Source organism: Cryptomeria japonica, chromosome 4, assembly GCF_030272615.1.
Source record: "Cryptomeria japonica chromosome 4, Sugi_1.0, whole genome shotgun sequence".
Classification (NCBI taxonomy): domain Eukaryota; kingdom Viridiplantae; phylum Streptophyta; class Pinopsida; order Cupressales; family Cupressaceae; genus Cryptomeria; species Cryptomeria japonica.
In genome coordinates, this window is record NC_081408.1 from 181978802 (window position 1) to 181998169 (window position 19368).

Here is a 19368-nt window from a genome sequence, read left to right on the forward strand (position 1 = left end):
ATTCTACTTCTTACTTGCCCAACAAACCTTCTTTCCCAAAAATAATGTACCACCTGTAGTACTCTTCGGATCATCAACATCACCTGCCCAATCAGCATCTGTAGAAGCACTCAAAATAAATTCATCATTCTTAGAATACCACAAACCAAAATCAATAGTTCCCTTCAAATATTTGAATATCCTTTTTATAGCACTAACATGATATTCCTTACGATCAGCTCGAAATCTAGCAACATGACATACAACATTCATTATATCAAGTCTAGTCTGAGTCAAATACAACAAACCACCAATCATAGATCTATATATGGTCTAATTATCTTTCGAAGAGTCATCATCCTTTGTCAGCTTACATCCAATCACCATAGGTGTACCAACAGGTTTAGAATCCTCAAAACCAAATTTATTCAACAATTCCTTCACATACTTAGACCGAGATATGAAAATACCTTTGTCCAACTGAGTAATTTGCAATCCCAGAAAGAAATTCATTTCACCAATCATAAACATCTCAAATTCATTATGCACCTCTTCAGTAAATTTCTTACATAGGCAATCATTTCCTCCAAATATAATGTCATCAACAAAAACTTCAACAATCAGAATATTATTTTGATCAATCTTGAAATAAAGATTACTATCAACAGTACCTTTATTGAATCCAAGCTTCATCAAATACTTATCCAATTTGGCATACTAGGCTCTAGGGGCTCACTTCAATCCATACAATGCTTTCTTCAATCGGTAAACCATGTCCTTTTCATCTGTCACCTGAAATCCATCTAGTTGCTCAATGTAGACTTCTTCTTCCAATCCGCCATTAAGAAAAGATGATTTGACATCCATTTGATAAACCTTTAAATCTTTGTGAGTAGCATAGGCAAGACATAATCTAACAACTTCAATTCTAACCATTGAAGCAAAAGTCTCTTCATAATAAATTCCTTCCATCTGTGAATAACCTTTACAAACAAGTCTACTTTTATTTCAGACAACTTCACCCCGTTCATTCAACTTATTCTGGAATACCCATTTAGTTCCAATTACATTTTTATCCTTAGGTCTAGTAACAAGAATCTATGTATTATTTTTCTCAATTTGATTCAATTCTTCTTCCATAGATTTAATCCAATTCTCATCTTTGCATGCTTCATCGCCATTCTTAGGATCAATCTTAGAAATCAAACAAATTTCTTCAGCAAGGCTTCTTCTAGTCATCACACCTTTATTCTTGTCACCAATAATCTGATTTTTTGAATGATTCAACCTCACATACCTAGGAGTTTTTGGATTTTCTTGAATTTCAAGTTCTTGAATATCTGCAACTTCTCCTTGATTCTCTATCTTTTCTGGATCAACTTGAAATTGACTTAGGGTTTGCACTAGCTTTCCTTTATCTGAATTGACGTCTTGATCATCAAAATCATATCCGCAAGATCTAATCTATCTTATATTACCTACATCAACCTTCACATTAGCACTTTCAACCATCTTTCTCAATCTTTTATTATAACACTGATAAGTCTTACTTCTAGTTGAATAACCAAGAAAGCTTCCTTCATCACATCTAGCATCAAACTTTCCAAGATCTTCATCTCTTTTGATATAGCATTTACTACCAAAAATTATGAAATATCTAATAGTAGGAGCATGACCAAACCATAACTCATAAGGATTCTTACCAGTATCACCTTTGACATTTACCTGGTTAAGAGTGTATATTGTAGTACTTATACCTTCTCTCCAAAATATATGTGGAACATTTCCTTCAATCATCATGGTTCTAGCATATTCTTGAACTATTCTATCCTTCCTCTCCACAACACCATTTTGATGTGGTGTCCTAGGAGTAGATAATTGTCTCTTAACTCCATCCTCTTCACAATATGCATTAAACTCACATGAAGTGAATTCTCTACCTCTATCAGATCTCAGACACTTCAACTTCATTCCAGTCTCAGTTTCAACTCTAGCTTTGAAAATCTTGAACTTCTCCAATGCTTCAGACTTTTTCCTTAAGAAGGTAACCCACATCATTCTTGAATAGTCATTAATCAACAACATGAAATACGTATCACCCTGCAAGCTTATCACTCTAGAGGGACCACATAGATTAGTATGCACAAGATCCAACAATCCATTAGAATTATACTATTTTCTCTTATAAGTAACTCTTATCTGCTTACCTAATTGACATTCCTTACATACCAGATTAGAAGGCTTTATTAACTTAGGTAGATCTCTTACTGCTTGAGTGGAACTTATCTTAACCATGCAATCAAAATTTACATGACTCATCCTTTTATGCCATAACCAATTTTCATCAATCTGAGCAATCAAACAACTTTTACCACCACCATTCAAGTGAAAGATATTACCTTTAGTCTTTGTTCCTGATGCAATCTCAGTTTCAGAGCTACTGAAGACCTCATATTTCCCATTCTTGAATTGCAAGGTATATCCCTTATCAACCATCTGACCAACACTCAAAATATTATGCTTTAAACCTTCAACATACAACACATCATCAATATTATGCTTACCATCAAGAGAAATAGAACCTCTACCACATATTACACAAGCTTTGTTATCACCAAATCTTACTATACAACCATCATATCTTTCCAAGTTCAAAAATTTACTCTTATCACCTTTCATATGATGAGAGAAACCATTGTCAATTACCCATTCATCTTTCTCCTCAACTTTAGTAGCTAAAGCTTTATCTTCATAAGTGCAGCTTGTAGAATCTGTAGTAACAGGATCATCTTCCTTGATAGCAATGAACACAAATTCATCTTCTGAATTACCCTTATTTGACGCATCCTCTGTCACACCTTCATCAACAGCATAATAACACTTCTTCTAATATTTAAGCTTATATGGCTTAAATGGCTTCTTAGGATATCTATCTCTTTCTAGACACCTTGATGCAAAATGTCCTATATTATTACATGAAAAAAATTTAAGGGGTAACTTTCCTTCATACTTACCGACACCTTTTCAAGATCTTTTAGAAATAAGTGCTTCAAGCTCCTCAAGCTCTCTTTCTTCATCTTCCCTCTCTTTCATCTCTTTCTCATACCTAGATACTCTTGTAGAAATTTCTCTCGAATCATATCTCTGCTTCCCGAAAACAGTAGCTTTCAAGGAAGATTTAGTCTGAGGAAGAGAGTCTCCAAACTCACTTAGCTCAAAAGCAACAAGTTTATCGATCAACATGTCTCTTGTCACATTTGTGATAATCGGGATCTCATCAATAACAATAGCTTTATGCTTATAAGTAGGACGCGAGGATCTCAACACTTTATCAACAATCTCAGACTCTTTTAAAACTCCACCAATACATTTGATTCCACACACAAGCTCATTCACTTTCTGCATAAAAGAAGTAATATTATCATCTTCACCCATCTTCAAGTTCTCAAATTTTCCTTTCAAGCTCTTTAACTTAGCAATCTTCACATGACTATCACCTTCATGTAAGGTCTCCAATTTTACCTAGATCTCATGAGCAGTCTCTAAGTCCATCACATTAGTCATCTCAAAATCTGACAAGGCACTCAACAATGCTTCCTTGGCTCTAATATTGAATTATGCTTCCTTTATCTCATCTAGAGTAGTAGGACCATTCTGCAGAACATTATAGACATTCTTAGTGCTCTTCCAGTATTCTTCTCCAAAGCATCTCAAATGTACTTGCATCTAGCTCTTCCAGAGAGTGTAGTTCGTTTCATCAAATCTTGGACTATCCTTCTTGAAAGCAAAGGTTGCCATCTCGAATCTCCTCAAGCTATCACACTTATTCTAGAGGATCTAGCTCTAATACCAATTGTTGGCAACAATGCAACAAACTGAGAGGGGGGTTGAATCAATTTACACCAAAAATAGATCTAATAATTAACAGTTAAAGCATTAAACAATACCACATCAATAACACACATAACACCAAGATTTTTGACGTGGAAAACATGGTTAAGGGGAAAACCACGGTGGGAACCTACCCACAATGAGATAATACCCCATTAGGAGTAAATGTAAATATTACAATGGGAATGCACATGCATTCAGGCACGTCGCTTAGAGCTCACTGCTCAAAATAAGAAACCCAAAAAGGCTACAACCTTAAAGGAAGGCTCACTTTCTTATAGGAAGGTTCACTTCCTTACAGGAAGTCTCACTGAATTACAAAAATATTCAGACTACAATAAAGATCATATGAATTGTGAAAATAGAATCTCCATATGTTTGAGTATAGTTTCGATTAAGCTCATTGTCAAATCTTTACTGCAACACACTTCTTCACATAACTTCACGCAACTTCCCTTCTACTGAATGATTGATACAATATTTGCACATGGCATGATCACTTTCAATGATTATTACATATATTTATACAAACCCTTTGACCCATGAAATATAGGTCCGCTAAACCCTCAATACAAATTACAAAATAATATCCTTATATGCTACAACAATACATGTGGACCAAAACAATGTCGGCTAAGACATAGTCTAGACCCAAATCAATACCACAAATACACAACACCTCCAACAATTACGCCTCGATCATCCGCAACATGCTACAACCACCAAGAAAATCACATAACACGAAGAACATCATCGGACAAGGAAAATATTCAATAATGTGCACAATAATCAATGTAGACCAACAATATGCATAGAACTCGATCTAAAGACATTCACAAGCAACGTGAACTGCATCACAACAACCGCAACAACTCAGAATACTAGAACCATCTTCATCTCTCTACGAGAGCTCAAGAACATCAACATAACTATTTGTCCACCTGAAAGATTTTCTTGTGGATATCCAGATCATGAACCAAATTAATTGAGGACACACATCAACGTCCAAAACACATTCAACTCATCTGCAACCAAAGATATAGCAATTCTGGAGAAATACAGAGCACAAACCATAATACCTAATAACACGGACAACTACATAATATCCAATATCGGATCTCATAACTTGATCAAATCATCATGGAGACCTTTGCAAATGGAATGAACCATCTATAGACAACATACAAGAAACCATTTAAACCACATCATCTCATCTCCAATACATAGGCTAAACCAACTCATCCAATCAAATTGCAACACTGGAATACACATAAAACTTTCCAACAATCTCCACATATGTTGACATCAATGACAACATACCAACGAATACCCAACAAAATGATTGTCTTATATAGGGTTCTCAAGATATTTATGAATTTAGGCCAACTTTCAATGATCAATGAAAATATTAAGATCAAATCACAAATGACAAGAATTTTTGCTCACACATGTTTGAATATGGGCCCTTTTAAGAGTGAATATGGTGCTAGGCACCATAGCCCACTAAAAAGGGGGCTAGAAAGGACATTGATAGAGTGTTAGGACCTAGGACATTGGATTTAGTCTCAATCTTAACATATGCCAATAGTAGGATGTGATAAGGCCCATTTTCACAAGAAGCAAGAGAGTTTTAGTTGCATACTCAATGATGATGATCGCTTGCTCATGTTTGTTAAAGAACACCCTAACATCTCTGACCGTATTTTGAATAAATCCATACAAGATTTTATAGTTGGGGGATACTTATTTCTAAGAGATGTAGGCTCATTATGAATGTCTAGGCCATTGGAATAGACCCACCCTATGGGATAATCATCTAGAATTCAAACTAGAGACGTTTATGGGTAAAGTTGTTGATCTAGTGATGGGAAAAGAACATAATTGTTGCTTCTTATTATTTGTCACTTGTTTTTTGTTGTTGTCTATGTAGCAATTCATGCTTTATGTAGAGGGTTCAATATTTTAATAAATCTTGTTTAAGATTTTATTCCAACATAATTTTCATCTATTATATCCAAGAGGAATACTAACAAATGCTAACTTGTTTCTCATAATATGTCTTTTATAAAAAATATATTGCAGATCACTACTCTTCAAGGTATATTCCTAATCTGGTCAAATCTCACTAGCACAATATTTATTATGAAATCATTTAGAGTGTGCATGGTATTTCTCTTTAAACTCATTCGTTCATCTTTTACATTATAGATAACATGTTTCCTTTTACTTGGTATGTGGAAAAACTTGCTAATTGAAATATCTACTCATAGTTCTTAATCTGAAATTGAAGAAATGTTATGTTTGAAATCTAAAACAAGTAAATTGTGACATTGCTTAATCTTGAGTTCACAAATATTGGAACTTCTCAACTTCAAAAGAAGCATGAGCAACTACAAAATTCAAAACCTATAGATATTGTTGCAAATTTTGGTCATTATAAAGGTCAAGCTAATGAGCTATGATATGATCCATAAACTTTATCATGTACTTTATGATCCAATATGCTCATTACCTTCTCATTTTTTTAGACTCATTAGTATCAAAGACATTTAAAAAGAAACAAGTTTGCATAAATAAAATTCCATAATAATAATAAATATTATTTCTAACAACCTAAAAATTCATATATTTTACATTTTAATAGGCATTTAATGGCCTCTTTGCATCTAGAAGCCACTTGAAAAGTTCTTTGTCTCCATATAACCAGGTTGAAGATAACATATCATTCCCCGGTGACAGTATTCAATAACATTATATGAATAAACAAACCTACAAGAACTCAATCATGCCATATGAACAAATGAATGCTTACCTAAGAAATTGTGTCAATGAGTAGATTCTCTATAGCATGGTGGGCCTGTGCATTTCCTCTTAATTCCTTGCCATTACCACAATTCTATGCCCAAAAAATGAGTTCTCCAATTGTAAAAATCATGGAAGACATTTTTTCTTCTAATTTATAAGTTTGGCAACATAACTAACATTCAAATGGGGTTCTAGAAAAAATACAAGAATTAAAAGTATCAATCACTATTCAAAGACAATCTTTAGAATCTTTAAAAAAATGTGATGAAATAAATATAACATGATGTTTTGGTTAAGATATATAATAAGTGTTAAAAATCATTATCTCACTTGAAGTTCAAATATTCATCTTATACCTTTTGGATCTGGTGCTAATGTTGTTGATGTGATATCTTTTTAATGTTGTTTAGTAGATTGTTTGCATGACGGTCTGATTCTTATGTGACAATTTATATTATGGTTACACCACACACAATTTAATGTCTTTTTGTGAACCATTACTTAAGTCACAGTTGGCTTAAGCAAATCTAGTTGTGGATGCAATCAATTTGCATGAGTTATTTTTCTATTCTAATATATTTGACAAATTGGAAAAGATTATTATAATTGATTAATCTTTGAAGTAATTTCAATTTATTTATAACTTTATGACTTTAAAATTTCAAATAATCATAGTATATGTAAAGTAAATAAATCATGATTATACAATTAAATTTATTGTCCTTGTGCAAGTTTTAAGAGTATTCAATTATTATAAAACCTTCACATTTAGTGTTTTTATTTGGTTTTCAATCATGAGAATGTCACATGATGATGAAGGCATAAAGAAATGGTTAAACATAATGTTTTTATTGTATCTATTTAGTTCAAGTTTCTTGTTGATTTAGTGGATTAGGGGGTTCATTGTTTCTATTGATTTGTTCTATTAGTACATTTAAATTATTGATTGTTAAGGGATGGGTTTCCTCAATTTTGATTATATTTTAGTTGAACTTGATCAATTCTTAAAATCTATAAAAAAATTGTTTTAAACTTTGATATCTCTCTGAGTAGTTTACATATAGTTTTAGAAGTCCTCCAAGTGTTGATACAATAACATGATAAACCACAACAAATCCACCTTGAAATATAATACTTGAAGATAAGTTGTTGTAGCTTGTTGCTCCTTGTACTTAGACCTTCTCTTGAATAAAGGATTAGAACTCTTGAATTGTGATGAATGAATTACTAGATTGGGTTTGTAAAAGATAAACGATTTCCTTATATAGGGTTCTCAAGGTATTTATGAATTTAGGCTAACTTCCAATGATCAAATGAAAATATTAGGATTTAATAAAAAATGATAGGAACTAACACTCACACATGTTTGAATTCAAGCCCCTTTTAGAGGGACTAAGGCACTAGGCACCCTAGTCCACTGGGACCCCACTCAAAAAGGGCTAGAAAGGACATTGCTAGAGTATTAGGACCCAAGACATTGGATCTAGTCTCGATCTTGACATCAAAGGGGCTTCACTTAGTGAACTTAGGTTAGATCATGTGTGTTCATGGCATAATAAAGAATCCCCTTATTTTCAAAATATATTGCCCTTAACTCCTTTTTTTTCACCCCCTCCCAATACACAACCTGAATTGAAAAGATCCCTATTTTCATCAAATATTGTATTTTTTCATAGCCCGAATTAAAAATCCCCCTATTTTCACCAAATAGGCAATCTATTATTTTTTATTTTTAGTATATTAAACCCCCCAATATGAATGCACGTGATATAATATTGCCTCTCGTGAAGCCCCCGTGCTTGACATATGACAATAGTAGGATGTGATAAGGCCCAAATAGGGTTTCACCAAAATGTAGTGTGTGAAAATAGCCTAGTTCATTAGTCTAAACATGTAAATTAGGAATTGAACCCATTCACGCCAACATATATTTTTTAAACAACCAATAGGCCCAACTAAAAACTCTTGGGAGAGTTGGGCACAATTGTTGATTATTTCTTTGCTAAGTGCAGATGTAGTTGGATAAGATAGGATGATGAAATGCAAGAACTAGATCTAATGATGTAAAATTGAGAGTAATAAGCATAAACAACAAGCTATATAATAGATATGCATAATCTAAGTACAGATCTAGAAATGGGAATCAAAGAGGAACTTGTGCTTGCACTTTGGTCCTAAAAGTGTTGGACTATGTGGCTAGGCATCCTAGGCCTGAAGATATGCAAATATCGAGAGCAGATTTCGGATTAGGATGTTGCTCTGAATATATCCTTGAAATTTTGGCAGAAAAGTGGACACTTAATACTTGTCTAAAACATCCAAGGTTTTTCACTTCTTCAGAGTTTGGATCTTCTTATCTCACTCTGCACTTTCTGAATCTATACTCCTCTATTAAACCTAAAACCTGCACATGCAAGAGAGGAAAAATGGTGTTGGGTTGATAAGGGTTTGCCTAGGTCAAACTATGGGTTGGAATTAACCCTATAATGAATTGATAGAAGGTAGTGCCTACCCTTACAGGGTAGAGGCTAAATCTCAAATGAAATGCTGAATTAAAATGATATATCTTTTCTCATGAATCTCCTTTTGTTGAAGTCTTCATAAAAGGTTGATGTTGCTAGGTGGAAACTCATACATGACTTCGCATAAACTTGATCATGAATGCCATCTTGAATGTTTGAAAATTTGAATACCCTGAAATTCATAACAAAATTCTCTATGTTTAAGAAGCCACTTGTTGAATGAGCAATGCGAACTATTTGTATTGACTTAATTGTAGTTGCCCATATAGGACACTGCAATATCACATGAATGTAATATAGGATCTAGCTAACTTGACTCTTGTTTATGGTTCAAAACATTTACCATGCTATTTATTTAGGCTCCTTAGAAAAAAAAGGGACCATCCTATTAAACTGAGCCTCATTGACTAGAACAATAAACCGAAAAGGGTTTCCAGCTCCAATTTTATTCCTCGTCTTCAAAGACTAGATTTTCTTAGTAATCTTCCATTAACATTGTCAAACCCTTTCCCAATCTTTCCAGAACTAGATCTTCTCTTTTCCCATTTTCTTCTTCAGAGAAGAACTGCATTCCACCACTTTTTATAAGCATTCTTTCTTCATCTCTGTCCGCTTTCGCCCGGACAACATCTCCACTCTGCACCATCATAACCATGGGGTGGGTTTTATGCAAAATGTGCACAAAAATCTGATCTCCCTCTATAATTTTGGAGTGGTTAACAAGCCTGGTATTGAAAATCTCCTTGCCATCTCTTAAAGTGCCTAGTTCTACTTCGACTGAGGTAATGCCACCCTTGAAGCTCACCATGAAGCATAATATTATCCCTGAACATTGCTCATTACTGTCCAATGTAACATAGAGTAAATCATTACAATTTTTTTCCATCTTCTTTTCTAAGCACTCTGGAACTCCATTCGCAGAAAAACTGAGTAACTCTAGACAATGCGTTTCCTGTAATTCCAATAGAAGATTATGGTGATCAGTATGCAAGATACTCTCATATTTCGAAAGTGTAAATAGTCTATCTTAGCTGCATGTTAATTGCCGAGGGGTTATTGCCGAAGAAAAGGTTTCTAGACCCGCTAGCAATAGAATCTAGTGTCCTCGAGCTTTCTTTTCATATAATATGCTGAAACTAGTAATCATTCTATGTGACTAGATTATAAGTAATTCTAGTATTTGACAAGCATTAGATTAAAAGGAAAATGACAGATACCTTGATTAATTGGCGGGCTTTCAATATTGAGCTTCCTGAGCCGGCCAATCTGCAACCTATAATATGCACTCTTCTTAGGGATTTCAGCCCTTCCATTCCTTGAATGCGCTTCACATTCCTACATTCTGATATTGTGAGCTCTTGCAATGACTGCAAGGACCCAAAGTCAGGCAATTCAACAAGTTCCCTGCAGTTGTGTATCCTCAGAAGCTTTAGCCTCTTCATATGTGACATGCTAGAGATTTTTTCTAGTCCTAAACAGTCTTGAATATGCACTTCAATGAGATCCTTTGGAAGATGTGGAAGTTCCGCAAACTCTGTGCAGTGATGTAGGTAGAGTTTGCTTAGTCGAAAAAGTGTGCCAAAAGTTGGTGGCAAAGAGGTCATTTTGTAGGATTTAAGATGCAGAATCTCTAATGATGAAAACTCTCCAATGCGTTTTGGTAGTGGACAACCACTTGCCTTTAGATGCTTTAAGGAAGTGAGTCTTGAGAAGCTAGGTGGAAGACAAGATAGGCTGTAGGTTTCTTCCATTTCTAGAGACTTAAGGCAAGAAAGATTCCCAATGTTCTGTGGAAGTTCACATAGATTGTAGCATTCATTGAGCAACAGTTCTTCTAAACAGACGAGATTTCCCAACTCCTCTGGCAATTCAAACAAAGAAGTGCAGTGATTCAGGTTCAGATGTCGTAAACACGTAAGTTGGCCTATTGATGTAGGCAAGCTCCATATTGCTGCACAATTACTTAAAACCAACCTTTCCATACGGACAAGCTGCCCTATTTCTTCTCCTAAGCTGATTCTTTTGCAACCAGTCATATCCAACCGGCATAAGCTTTCAAGTTCATAGACTGAGTCAGGTACAGTCTGTAAACTAGAACAACCATGTAAATCCAGATACCGCAAGCGTTTCAATTCTCCTATTGGTTGAGGAAGTCTTCTTAATTCATGGCAACCACGAAGAGACAGCTTCTCCAAGCAGGACAGCCATGTAAAAGATTTGGGCAAATTTTTTAAGGGCATTCCATCCAATTTGACCTTTTTAAGAACTCCCAGATCTTCAAATGAGTCAGGTAATCTTCTGATGCTGTGACAATTTGATAGAAATAACACCTCCAAGGATTTTAGGTAGGTTATGGTGTTTGGAAATTGGATTAAGTTGCAGCAATTTGACAGATCAAGGTACTTAAGCTCTGTCAGAGATCCAATGGACTCTGGCAGTTCTCTCAACTCTTTACAACCACAGAGCTCCAGTTGCACGAGAGACGTGTGGTTGGCTAAATCTGGAAGGACTTGAAGATTTGTGCAGTAATTTAGCTTTAGTACTTTGAGGTTTTTTGGCCCCTGCAAACAGATTAAACATATCATTAGGAACATATCAAGCAGATAGTCCTATCTTTTCTCCTTTTGTTTCTTGTAATTTTGTTAAATCTTTGGGAAAAAGATTGATCAATCTCTTCTACATGAATTTTTTCTTCGGAAATTACCTCTTTATTGGATGGTTCTGGCCACAGTACCTCAATGCCTTTGCTGAAGCTTAGATCAAGTACTACTAGATGTTTCATGTTCCATTCATATGGCAAGTATTTTAGAGGGCAATTTTCCCATCTTACCCACTTCAAATCTGGAGGCATTTTTCTATAATCTCCCTCTACAAGAGCTCCGTCAAGCCAAAGCAATTGCAAATTACACATTCTTTGCAAATTATGAGTTTGAAGTTTAACATTTTGCTGAAGGTTGCTAATCATAAGACATCTCACCCTTTCTGTTCCCTGATCAGATTACAATTGATACAAGCTTATTTGCATCACAATAGAACTTGAATCATGCTTTCGAAAATAGAAACAACTACTGTCCTATGTAACATGTAAATAAAATACAGTGGAAAGATCAATCACAAAGATAAACTACAAGCACTTATCAAATACCAAAATTGAGTTTTTCTGGACTAAACTGTGTCTATTTATCATCAACATTTTGGATCATACTACATGTTCCATCATCATTCTTTTTGCTCTCTTCATCCTGATAATAGATTGTGTAGTGTAATCTGAAATGTTGATGATGTTAAACACATAAAGTTCAATATAGAAACACTCAATTGCAGTAATATCATCTCTGATCTCAAATACTACGTTTTCAACAAAATTTGGTCCAACTCATAAGGAATCTGATATCCTATCGCTACACAGATTTAGTTCAAGGACTAGAAAATATTCAGTGGAAGAATAAAGTAAATAAAATCAAAGTCTCACCTTTCCTTCCATTATAACTGGTTCAACCTCTTCTGGCTTCCACAATCTGCTACGCTTCCCTGGTTCTGCTGATTCCTCTGCTACAATAGCTCGTCCCATATCCCTTAGCTCACTATGCATTACAAATCTATCGTGCTCATCTAACTTAATGAGTGATTTCAGCTTCAATTTTGTTAGGCCCACATCGGGACACAAATGACTGGCTTCCCAAAAGTTAATCACACTTTCCCTCTTTCTTCCTATGAATAAACAAGCCATGTCTAAAAACATCTCCTTCTCTTCAGGTTCGAGGCCATCGTAATAGAGTCTAAGAATGGCGTTCTTCCCATGGTAACTAGAAAATTCTAATGTTTGAATGGCTTGTTTCCAATGACTTAAATCTCTATTATACAAATGAGCACCCAGAACTTCAAGTGAAAATGGCAGTCTATTGCAAATATCCACGGCTTTGGATGACATTTCTTTATAATCTTCTTCAGGTTGATCTCTCATGAAAGCATGCCAGCTAAAAAATTGAAGAGCATGTTCCTTAGCCAGTCCCTGCAATTCATAAACAAATCTTTCATTTTCAATTTTTAGTATGTTGGGGTCAAGTGTTGTTACGAGCACTCTGCTACCTGGTCCAAACCAATCCCCTCGTAGAGCCTCCAACTGCCTCCAGTGATCAACATATTCCAGAATAACAAGGGCCTTGATGGACCTCAAACGGCCCTTCATCAACATCTTTCCATGAACCTCATCATTAACTTTATCCTTGAAATTGACAAGGTCTTTCAATATCTGGCGCTGCATCTTAGCTACACCATTTTTATTTTGGGCTTTATGACGCACATCATAAACAATGCAGGTTGCATCAAATTTAAGATAAATGTGATTGTGGATGGCCTTTGCGAGCGTGGTTTTTCCCACACCCCCACTTCCATAAATGGCAACTGTGAGGACATTCTCATCAGAATCTGGATTGAGCATTTTTATAACTTCACTCACGTGTTTTTCCATACCAACTAAGATTGTCTTTGAAATTCTAAGAGGTTCATTTCTGATCTCCTTGAGTATTGTATCTGAGAGATCTTCGTCTAAGGGTTGGGGCAGAGCTTCCTCCATTGGGATCGCATTTTGATCTAATCTCTTGAAAACATCCTGCACTATAAGCTTGACAAGTTCTGCTGCAAACCTGAAACACAAACGAGTTTGTAAAATAAGATATTGCCTGGTTTTTGTGTAATAATTATTAAAATGTGTTTCATGTGATAGTTAACAGCCCTCTTAGACCGGTTCTAATTAGTAAAATTCTGTTTAAACTGAGAACCTCTAGAATTTGTGATCTTCAAAATCCATGGCTCACAGAGTAACATGATCAAAGTATCTTAAAGTTAATTCTGGATGCATTTCTTTCTAATTTTACAAGTAACAAGTAATTTTCTTACACATAAATAACACTGATCTTACTGAAGTAAGAATATTTGGGCACAGGTCCAACTGGGTAGGACAAATGCACTTTCCAGGTATATAGAAGCAATCCTTTTTGGGTTTTACGGTTCAGAGAGAGGAATGATTCCCCCTGTAGCCAAAGGTTTAGTCTGCAGTTCACACAAATGATGAGTATCATTTGCACAAGAATTTATCTGCAGCTGAGGTCAAGCAAAGGAAATTTTCTTGGCAGTTTAATTTCAAATTCTAATAGCTGCATCCTAGCATTTGAGCACTGAGCCTCACTAGCTCAAATTAAATATGACCAAACTTTCCTAATGCATTTCTTTCAATACTTAATATGACTAACATTTTCAAAAAAATAAGCAGTTAACTTTCATACCCGGATATGTCATCTGTAGACCAGCCAGAGAAGGAGGAAACTTTATGGAGAGCGTTTTCCCACTCACTAATTCTTGCCGGTGTGTATTTTAGTTTCTTCCCCTCAAAAGCCTTTGCATAGGCACCTCTCCAAGGATTCCTTACTTCCGTTAGCTTGACATCATAGAATAAGGGTATAATTATACCATTTGATTTGCACATGTGGGTTAGCTCGTCCAGGCACCAACTGGACTCTGCAAAGTTCTTGGAGAATATAGGAATGAGGATGGTACTGTTGTCGATTGTCTGTCGAACGGTTGAACTGATCTCGTCCCCTCTTTTCAACTTATGGCTATCCAGGAAAACATTAACCCCTGCGTTTTCCAAGGAAGCATACAGGTGATCTACAAATGTTCTTATTACGTCTTGCCCTCTAAAACTTATGAAAACATCATATTTTTTGGATGAAGAGGACATAGTCTTGTGTAAGGGATTATATCCAGTTACAGACATAATCAATCAGTTTAATTACAGACAGATTACCGCTTATTACAATGCTCTCTTCTTCGTCTCCTCGAAAGCAAAGCACAGTTCCTTCTTCGTAGTGTGTAAAAGTGAGATTGTTGTGATTTTAGTATTTGCCAGGCTGAATTTCTGTATTATGAGTTTGAGACCATTGGTCTTGAGTTAATCTCTGAATTTGAGACCTATAATCTCTGAGTTCGAGACTATTGGGTGTTTCTTACCATATGCAATTTGTCAGGGATAGGACTTTTGGCAATTGGGCCTTTACTCTTCCTAAGGCTGGGGTGATTCCGATAATTCAAACCCCATTTTTTGGGGAGTTTTGAAGAAGCCGAATCTGATCCGCATAGAGAAAACAGGAAGAAAAGGATCACAGATCATTTCATCAGAGCAAGAGCAAAGCTTCTGCCATGCCACCCAAACATCATTATAGTCAACACAGAAAAGTATTGAAAGTAGCCATGAAATGTTATGATCCCAAAGTGGAATTTGGAAGATTCATGAAAACCCAAGACAATATCAACTAATAACTTGTGCAGGCTGTAGCTCCACCGAATATATTCCCTCTTGACCAGAAGACTTCAGAAACGCGTAATGTAAAATTGTTGATCACGAATATTCATGGGATATTTTAGAAGATGCATGATTACAGTATAATTTTGAACTTTCCTAGTTAGAATAAGCATTGTTCTTGCTGAAACTTCGACGAAATCTCCAACGAAGGGCAGAGGTATCCTATTAATTTAATCCAGAAGGAACAGTCAAATGAGTATTTTATTTTGTCATTGTGTCATGTTTGTTGGAGCTTAGGTAATATCATTTTTGTTTTCAGAGTTAAAACTTCTTTGGCACGAACCACAGCAACATCAAAACCCGTTAACACCAGTAAAGTCAAAATCTTCACTAAATGTAGAGAGATTCAAAGGTCACCATCGATAGTCTAGGTCTTTTTCACGATGACTTAAATATTATATAGGTCAACTTCAATAGTATTGGAGAAGGTTCGAGACAACTTTGTTTTCTTGGACATCAAGTTTGAGTGAATTTTGTTACAATTTATTACAGTTAAATTGGATTGAAAAGTCAATATAGAAAGAGAGAGTGATAGGGGAAGGTACAATTGGTACGGAAATAACAAGTCAACAATTATTTTTGATTGTATAAGTAGCGTTAACAAGGAAGCTGATTTTTAATATAGTCGAGACTATCAACAACATTTTAAGAACATCTTAACAACACAAAACAAAACAAAACTTAAAGCGAGAGTCTAACAATAGTAAAAGATAGCAGTAGGGTCCTGTAAGTCCAGAGAAACATTAACCAACAATATAAACAAAAAAAACACATACCTAGACCTAGGGGGCTGACTTACAGAGCCTAGTCATCTCAATGACAATTGTTGTTAGAGTAAAACTGAAAATTGTACACACTTAAAAATGTCTCATCGATCGCATACTAATCATTCATCCAATTAATTGAATAATTCTTTAATTATTTAATTAAGCTAATTATTCTTCTGAACTAATTCAAATCATCACTTTCTACATTACTAATCATTCAAATTCTATCCTTTAATTAATTAATCATTTAACCCTATCTCAAATATTAATTATTTAATTAATAACGATTTATTCTTTTTAAATACTTTATTATTTAATTAATTTCATTTCTAATGATTAAATAATTTCATATTAATTATTTAATTAATTAATTTATTCCTCCAAATCCCCAAATTCGAATTTCAACTAATTCCAATTAGTTTCATTTCTCAAACTCACATTTCACCAAATTTGAATTTCATCCCATTTCAATAAATTTCATGTGCATTTCAACATTCGAAAATCAAAATTCAAATCCAAATAAGAATGAAATTGAATTTCAATTTAAAATCCTACTGCACATGTTGAAAATCTTAAATGGTTCACCAAATCAGTTAACTCAGTTAACTCTCCAATCTCCTCTTTTCACTCCAAATTACCTTTTCTGACTAATCAATCAATTCAGTCTTCTCCTCAATAAATTTAGTCAACTGACTAATCTATTCAGTTATCTCCCTAATCTATTTAGTAAATCAATCTATTCTGTTAACAAATCAATCAATCCACTTAACTAATCAATCAAAATCAGTTGAACTATCAATCAACACTTCAATTCAATTTCTCCCCCCATCTCACTTGAAAATCTATAAAAGCAAGGCTTATTTCTCAATTTCAATCACAAAATCACAAAATTATAATCTTCAAAGCAATTGTCTATCATATGCAGGAAATCCCAGTGTAACACCTGAGAGCCACCTACATACACAATTTGGAGAAGAGCAATGGAAGCCTTGTTACATCAATTAAGGGAGTTTAATTAGATTTCATTTTAATATTCAATTGATTTAACATTATTTCATTGTCATTTAGGAGTTAATTTTGATTAGATTAGAATTGTGATTCGCTCTTATAATCAGATTATCTTAATGATGATTGGATTTACCCCTGAAAAACATTGGTGAACCCAACGTGAATCAAACATGCAACCTTTTGATGTCTTTTTTTTTGCATATTTTGTACGGATGCACGAAAAGTGCTACACATTTGTATGTGTAGTAATTCGCATTTGTTCACAACAATTCACATTTGTGCTGATAACAATTCGCAATTGTTCACACAACAATTCACATTTGTCTAATATAATTCAAATTTGTTAGGGTTATTCAAATTTGCAATTGTAATTGTTGTATCTGTTTCTAATCCATTTGCGGTGCTAACCCATAAATCTTTTTCAATTTTGGAAAATTTCTTTTTTATGCATAAAATGTGTCTAACCGTATTGGCAGGAAGAAAAACCTTCAAAATTTTAGGTGCTAGGAGGAGAAAAGAACATAGAAGACAGAAGAGATCCTACTAGAGAATCCTAAAGGCATAAAAAGAAACTCCAAGACCTAGAGGAAGAACAAGCTATAACTCCATACTAGCGCATTGTAGGCGAATTCTTGAAGAAATTTAACATTTATGATGACATTGAAGTCCTAGCCAATCTTGTTTGGAGCAAGACTTTCCAAATTTAACTTGTCTTCTATCTTTCTCTTCTGTGTTTAAGTGATTCACATTTGTGCAGAGATCAATTTGCAATTGTGCACACAAAAAATTGCAATTGTGCTGATGGTAGTTTGCATTTGTGCAGACCCTGATTCACATTTATCAGAGACCAATAGAGGATTAATGATCTTTCTTTTCTCAATTCTCTATCATTGTAATGTTTTGTTCCAATAGACTGTGAAGCCAAATTCTGTAACCAAAAGAGAAAATTAGGCTTGTGAGCCCAGAATGTGCTAATGTTTTCATGAGTTTTTGCAGGGATAGCTAGACCTAGCTTAGCTAATACTTACATTGGTTTTATTTAAAAAGAACAAAAAATAACCTTCTTTTTCATTGCTTTGTTGGCTAAAATGAACACCATGCTTTTTTGGAGCAACATCTCCAAATAGTTTAGAAAATTTTGCAATGAAGGGATTAAAAAAACTCTTGTTTTCCATGTTTTCAAGGTGATAGGCATATGCTCTCCCCTTAATTGGGTGACCAAAGATCCAGACCCACCTCTCATGCTTTTTGTCATTTTTGCGATAGGATAAAACCCTTAGCAGGTCTGCCTCCCAAGTAGCCCGTAAGGCCAAGTGAGAGGGAATGACCTAAGTGGCAATAACTAAAGCCAAGTAATCAAAGCCACTATAAATAAATGCATTTGTGATGAAAATCACAGGCAACGAGTGTTGTATGTTGTCACAATGACATCATGCCTCCCTCAATGCCTATAAGGTACGTTAAAATTTGTAGAGAGTAACTTCTACAAACTAGGAGACCTCCTTTAACGAAGTGCAAAATGCTGTTGATTGTGACCACTCGAACGAAATCCTCAAAAAAAAAAATGGAATTAGTGGCCAAGTTGAGTTAGTAACTAGACACTTGTAATATCACAGTGCAAGGGTGGGGAAGAATCTGCCCCCAAGACACTCACCATATATCTCCAAGGATAACGAGCCAATTGAGGAGCAATCCTCTTTGGTTTAATTTTCGGACAAAGGCAAAAAAATGAGCGTACCCTAGGGTGTGACACAATTGTTTGAGTTGATGAAGTATCAAGATGTAGGTTGTGGTGTTATTCGTGACCTTTTTGACCCTAGAAGAGTTTGCTATTGTGTGTTCGCATGACCAAAATTTATCAAAAAAAAATGGGGTTTGAAAAAGATCCCAACTTCCATGAGGGTTTGAAAAGATCCTTTAAACAATGCCCTCTTTGATTATATCAGATTGTTTTCTTGCTTTCTATTGTGTCTTATGCAACACTTTCAAAAGATTCAACATCCATAACATTGCCAAAACAAAGTAAAAAAAAAGG

At 34.8% G+C, this 19368-nt stretch overlaps 1 protein-coding gene across 1 annotated transcript; it reads right to left on the bottom strand.

Annotated features, from left to right (window-relative positions):
• Window positions 1–9387: 9387 nt before the first annotated feature.
• Window positions 9388–15675, bottom strand: LOC131028102 (TMV resistance protein N). Its single transcript, XM_059219683.1, has 5 exons — window positions 14483–15675; window positions 12670–13843; window positions 11902–12186; window positions 10415–11758; window positions 9388–10149 (listed from the first exon to the last, which is right to left on the bottom strand). Exons 1-5 carry the CDS (start codon window positions 14971–14973, stop codon window positions 9673–9675), a joined length of 3771 nt encoding a protein of 1256 aa, XP_059075666.1. The 5' UTR covers window positions 14974–15675; the 3' UTR covers window positions 9388–9672.
• Between the last annotated feature and the right edge of the window lie 3693 nt (window positions 15676–19368).

Excerpts from the sequence above, each read along its gene's own strand:
- LOC131028102 (XM_059219683.1), bottom strand. The coding sequence starts at position 14,973 with ATGTCTGTAACTGGATATAATCCCTTACACAAGACTATGTCCTCTTCA. Across the intron at positions 13,844-14,482 it reads TCTACAGATGACATATCCGG|GTTTGCAGCAGAACTTGTCA; the intron begins GTATGAAAGTTA and ends TTTGTGTTTCAG. Across the intron at positions 12,187-12,669 it reads CAGTTATAATGGAAGGAAAG|GGAACAGAAAGGGTGAGATG; the intron begins GTGAGACTTTGA and ends TAATCTGATCAG.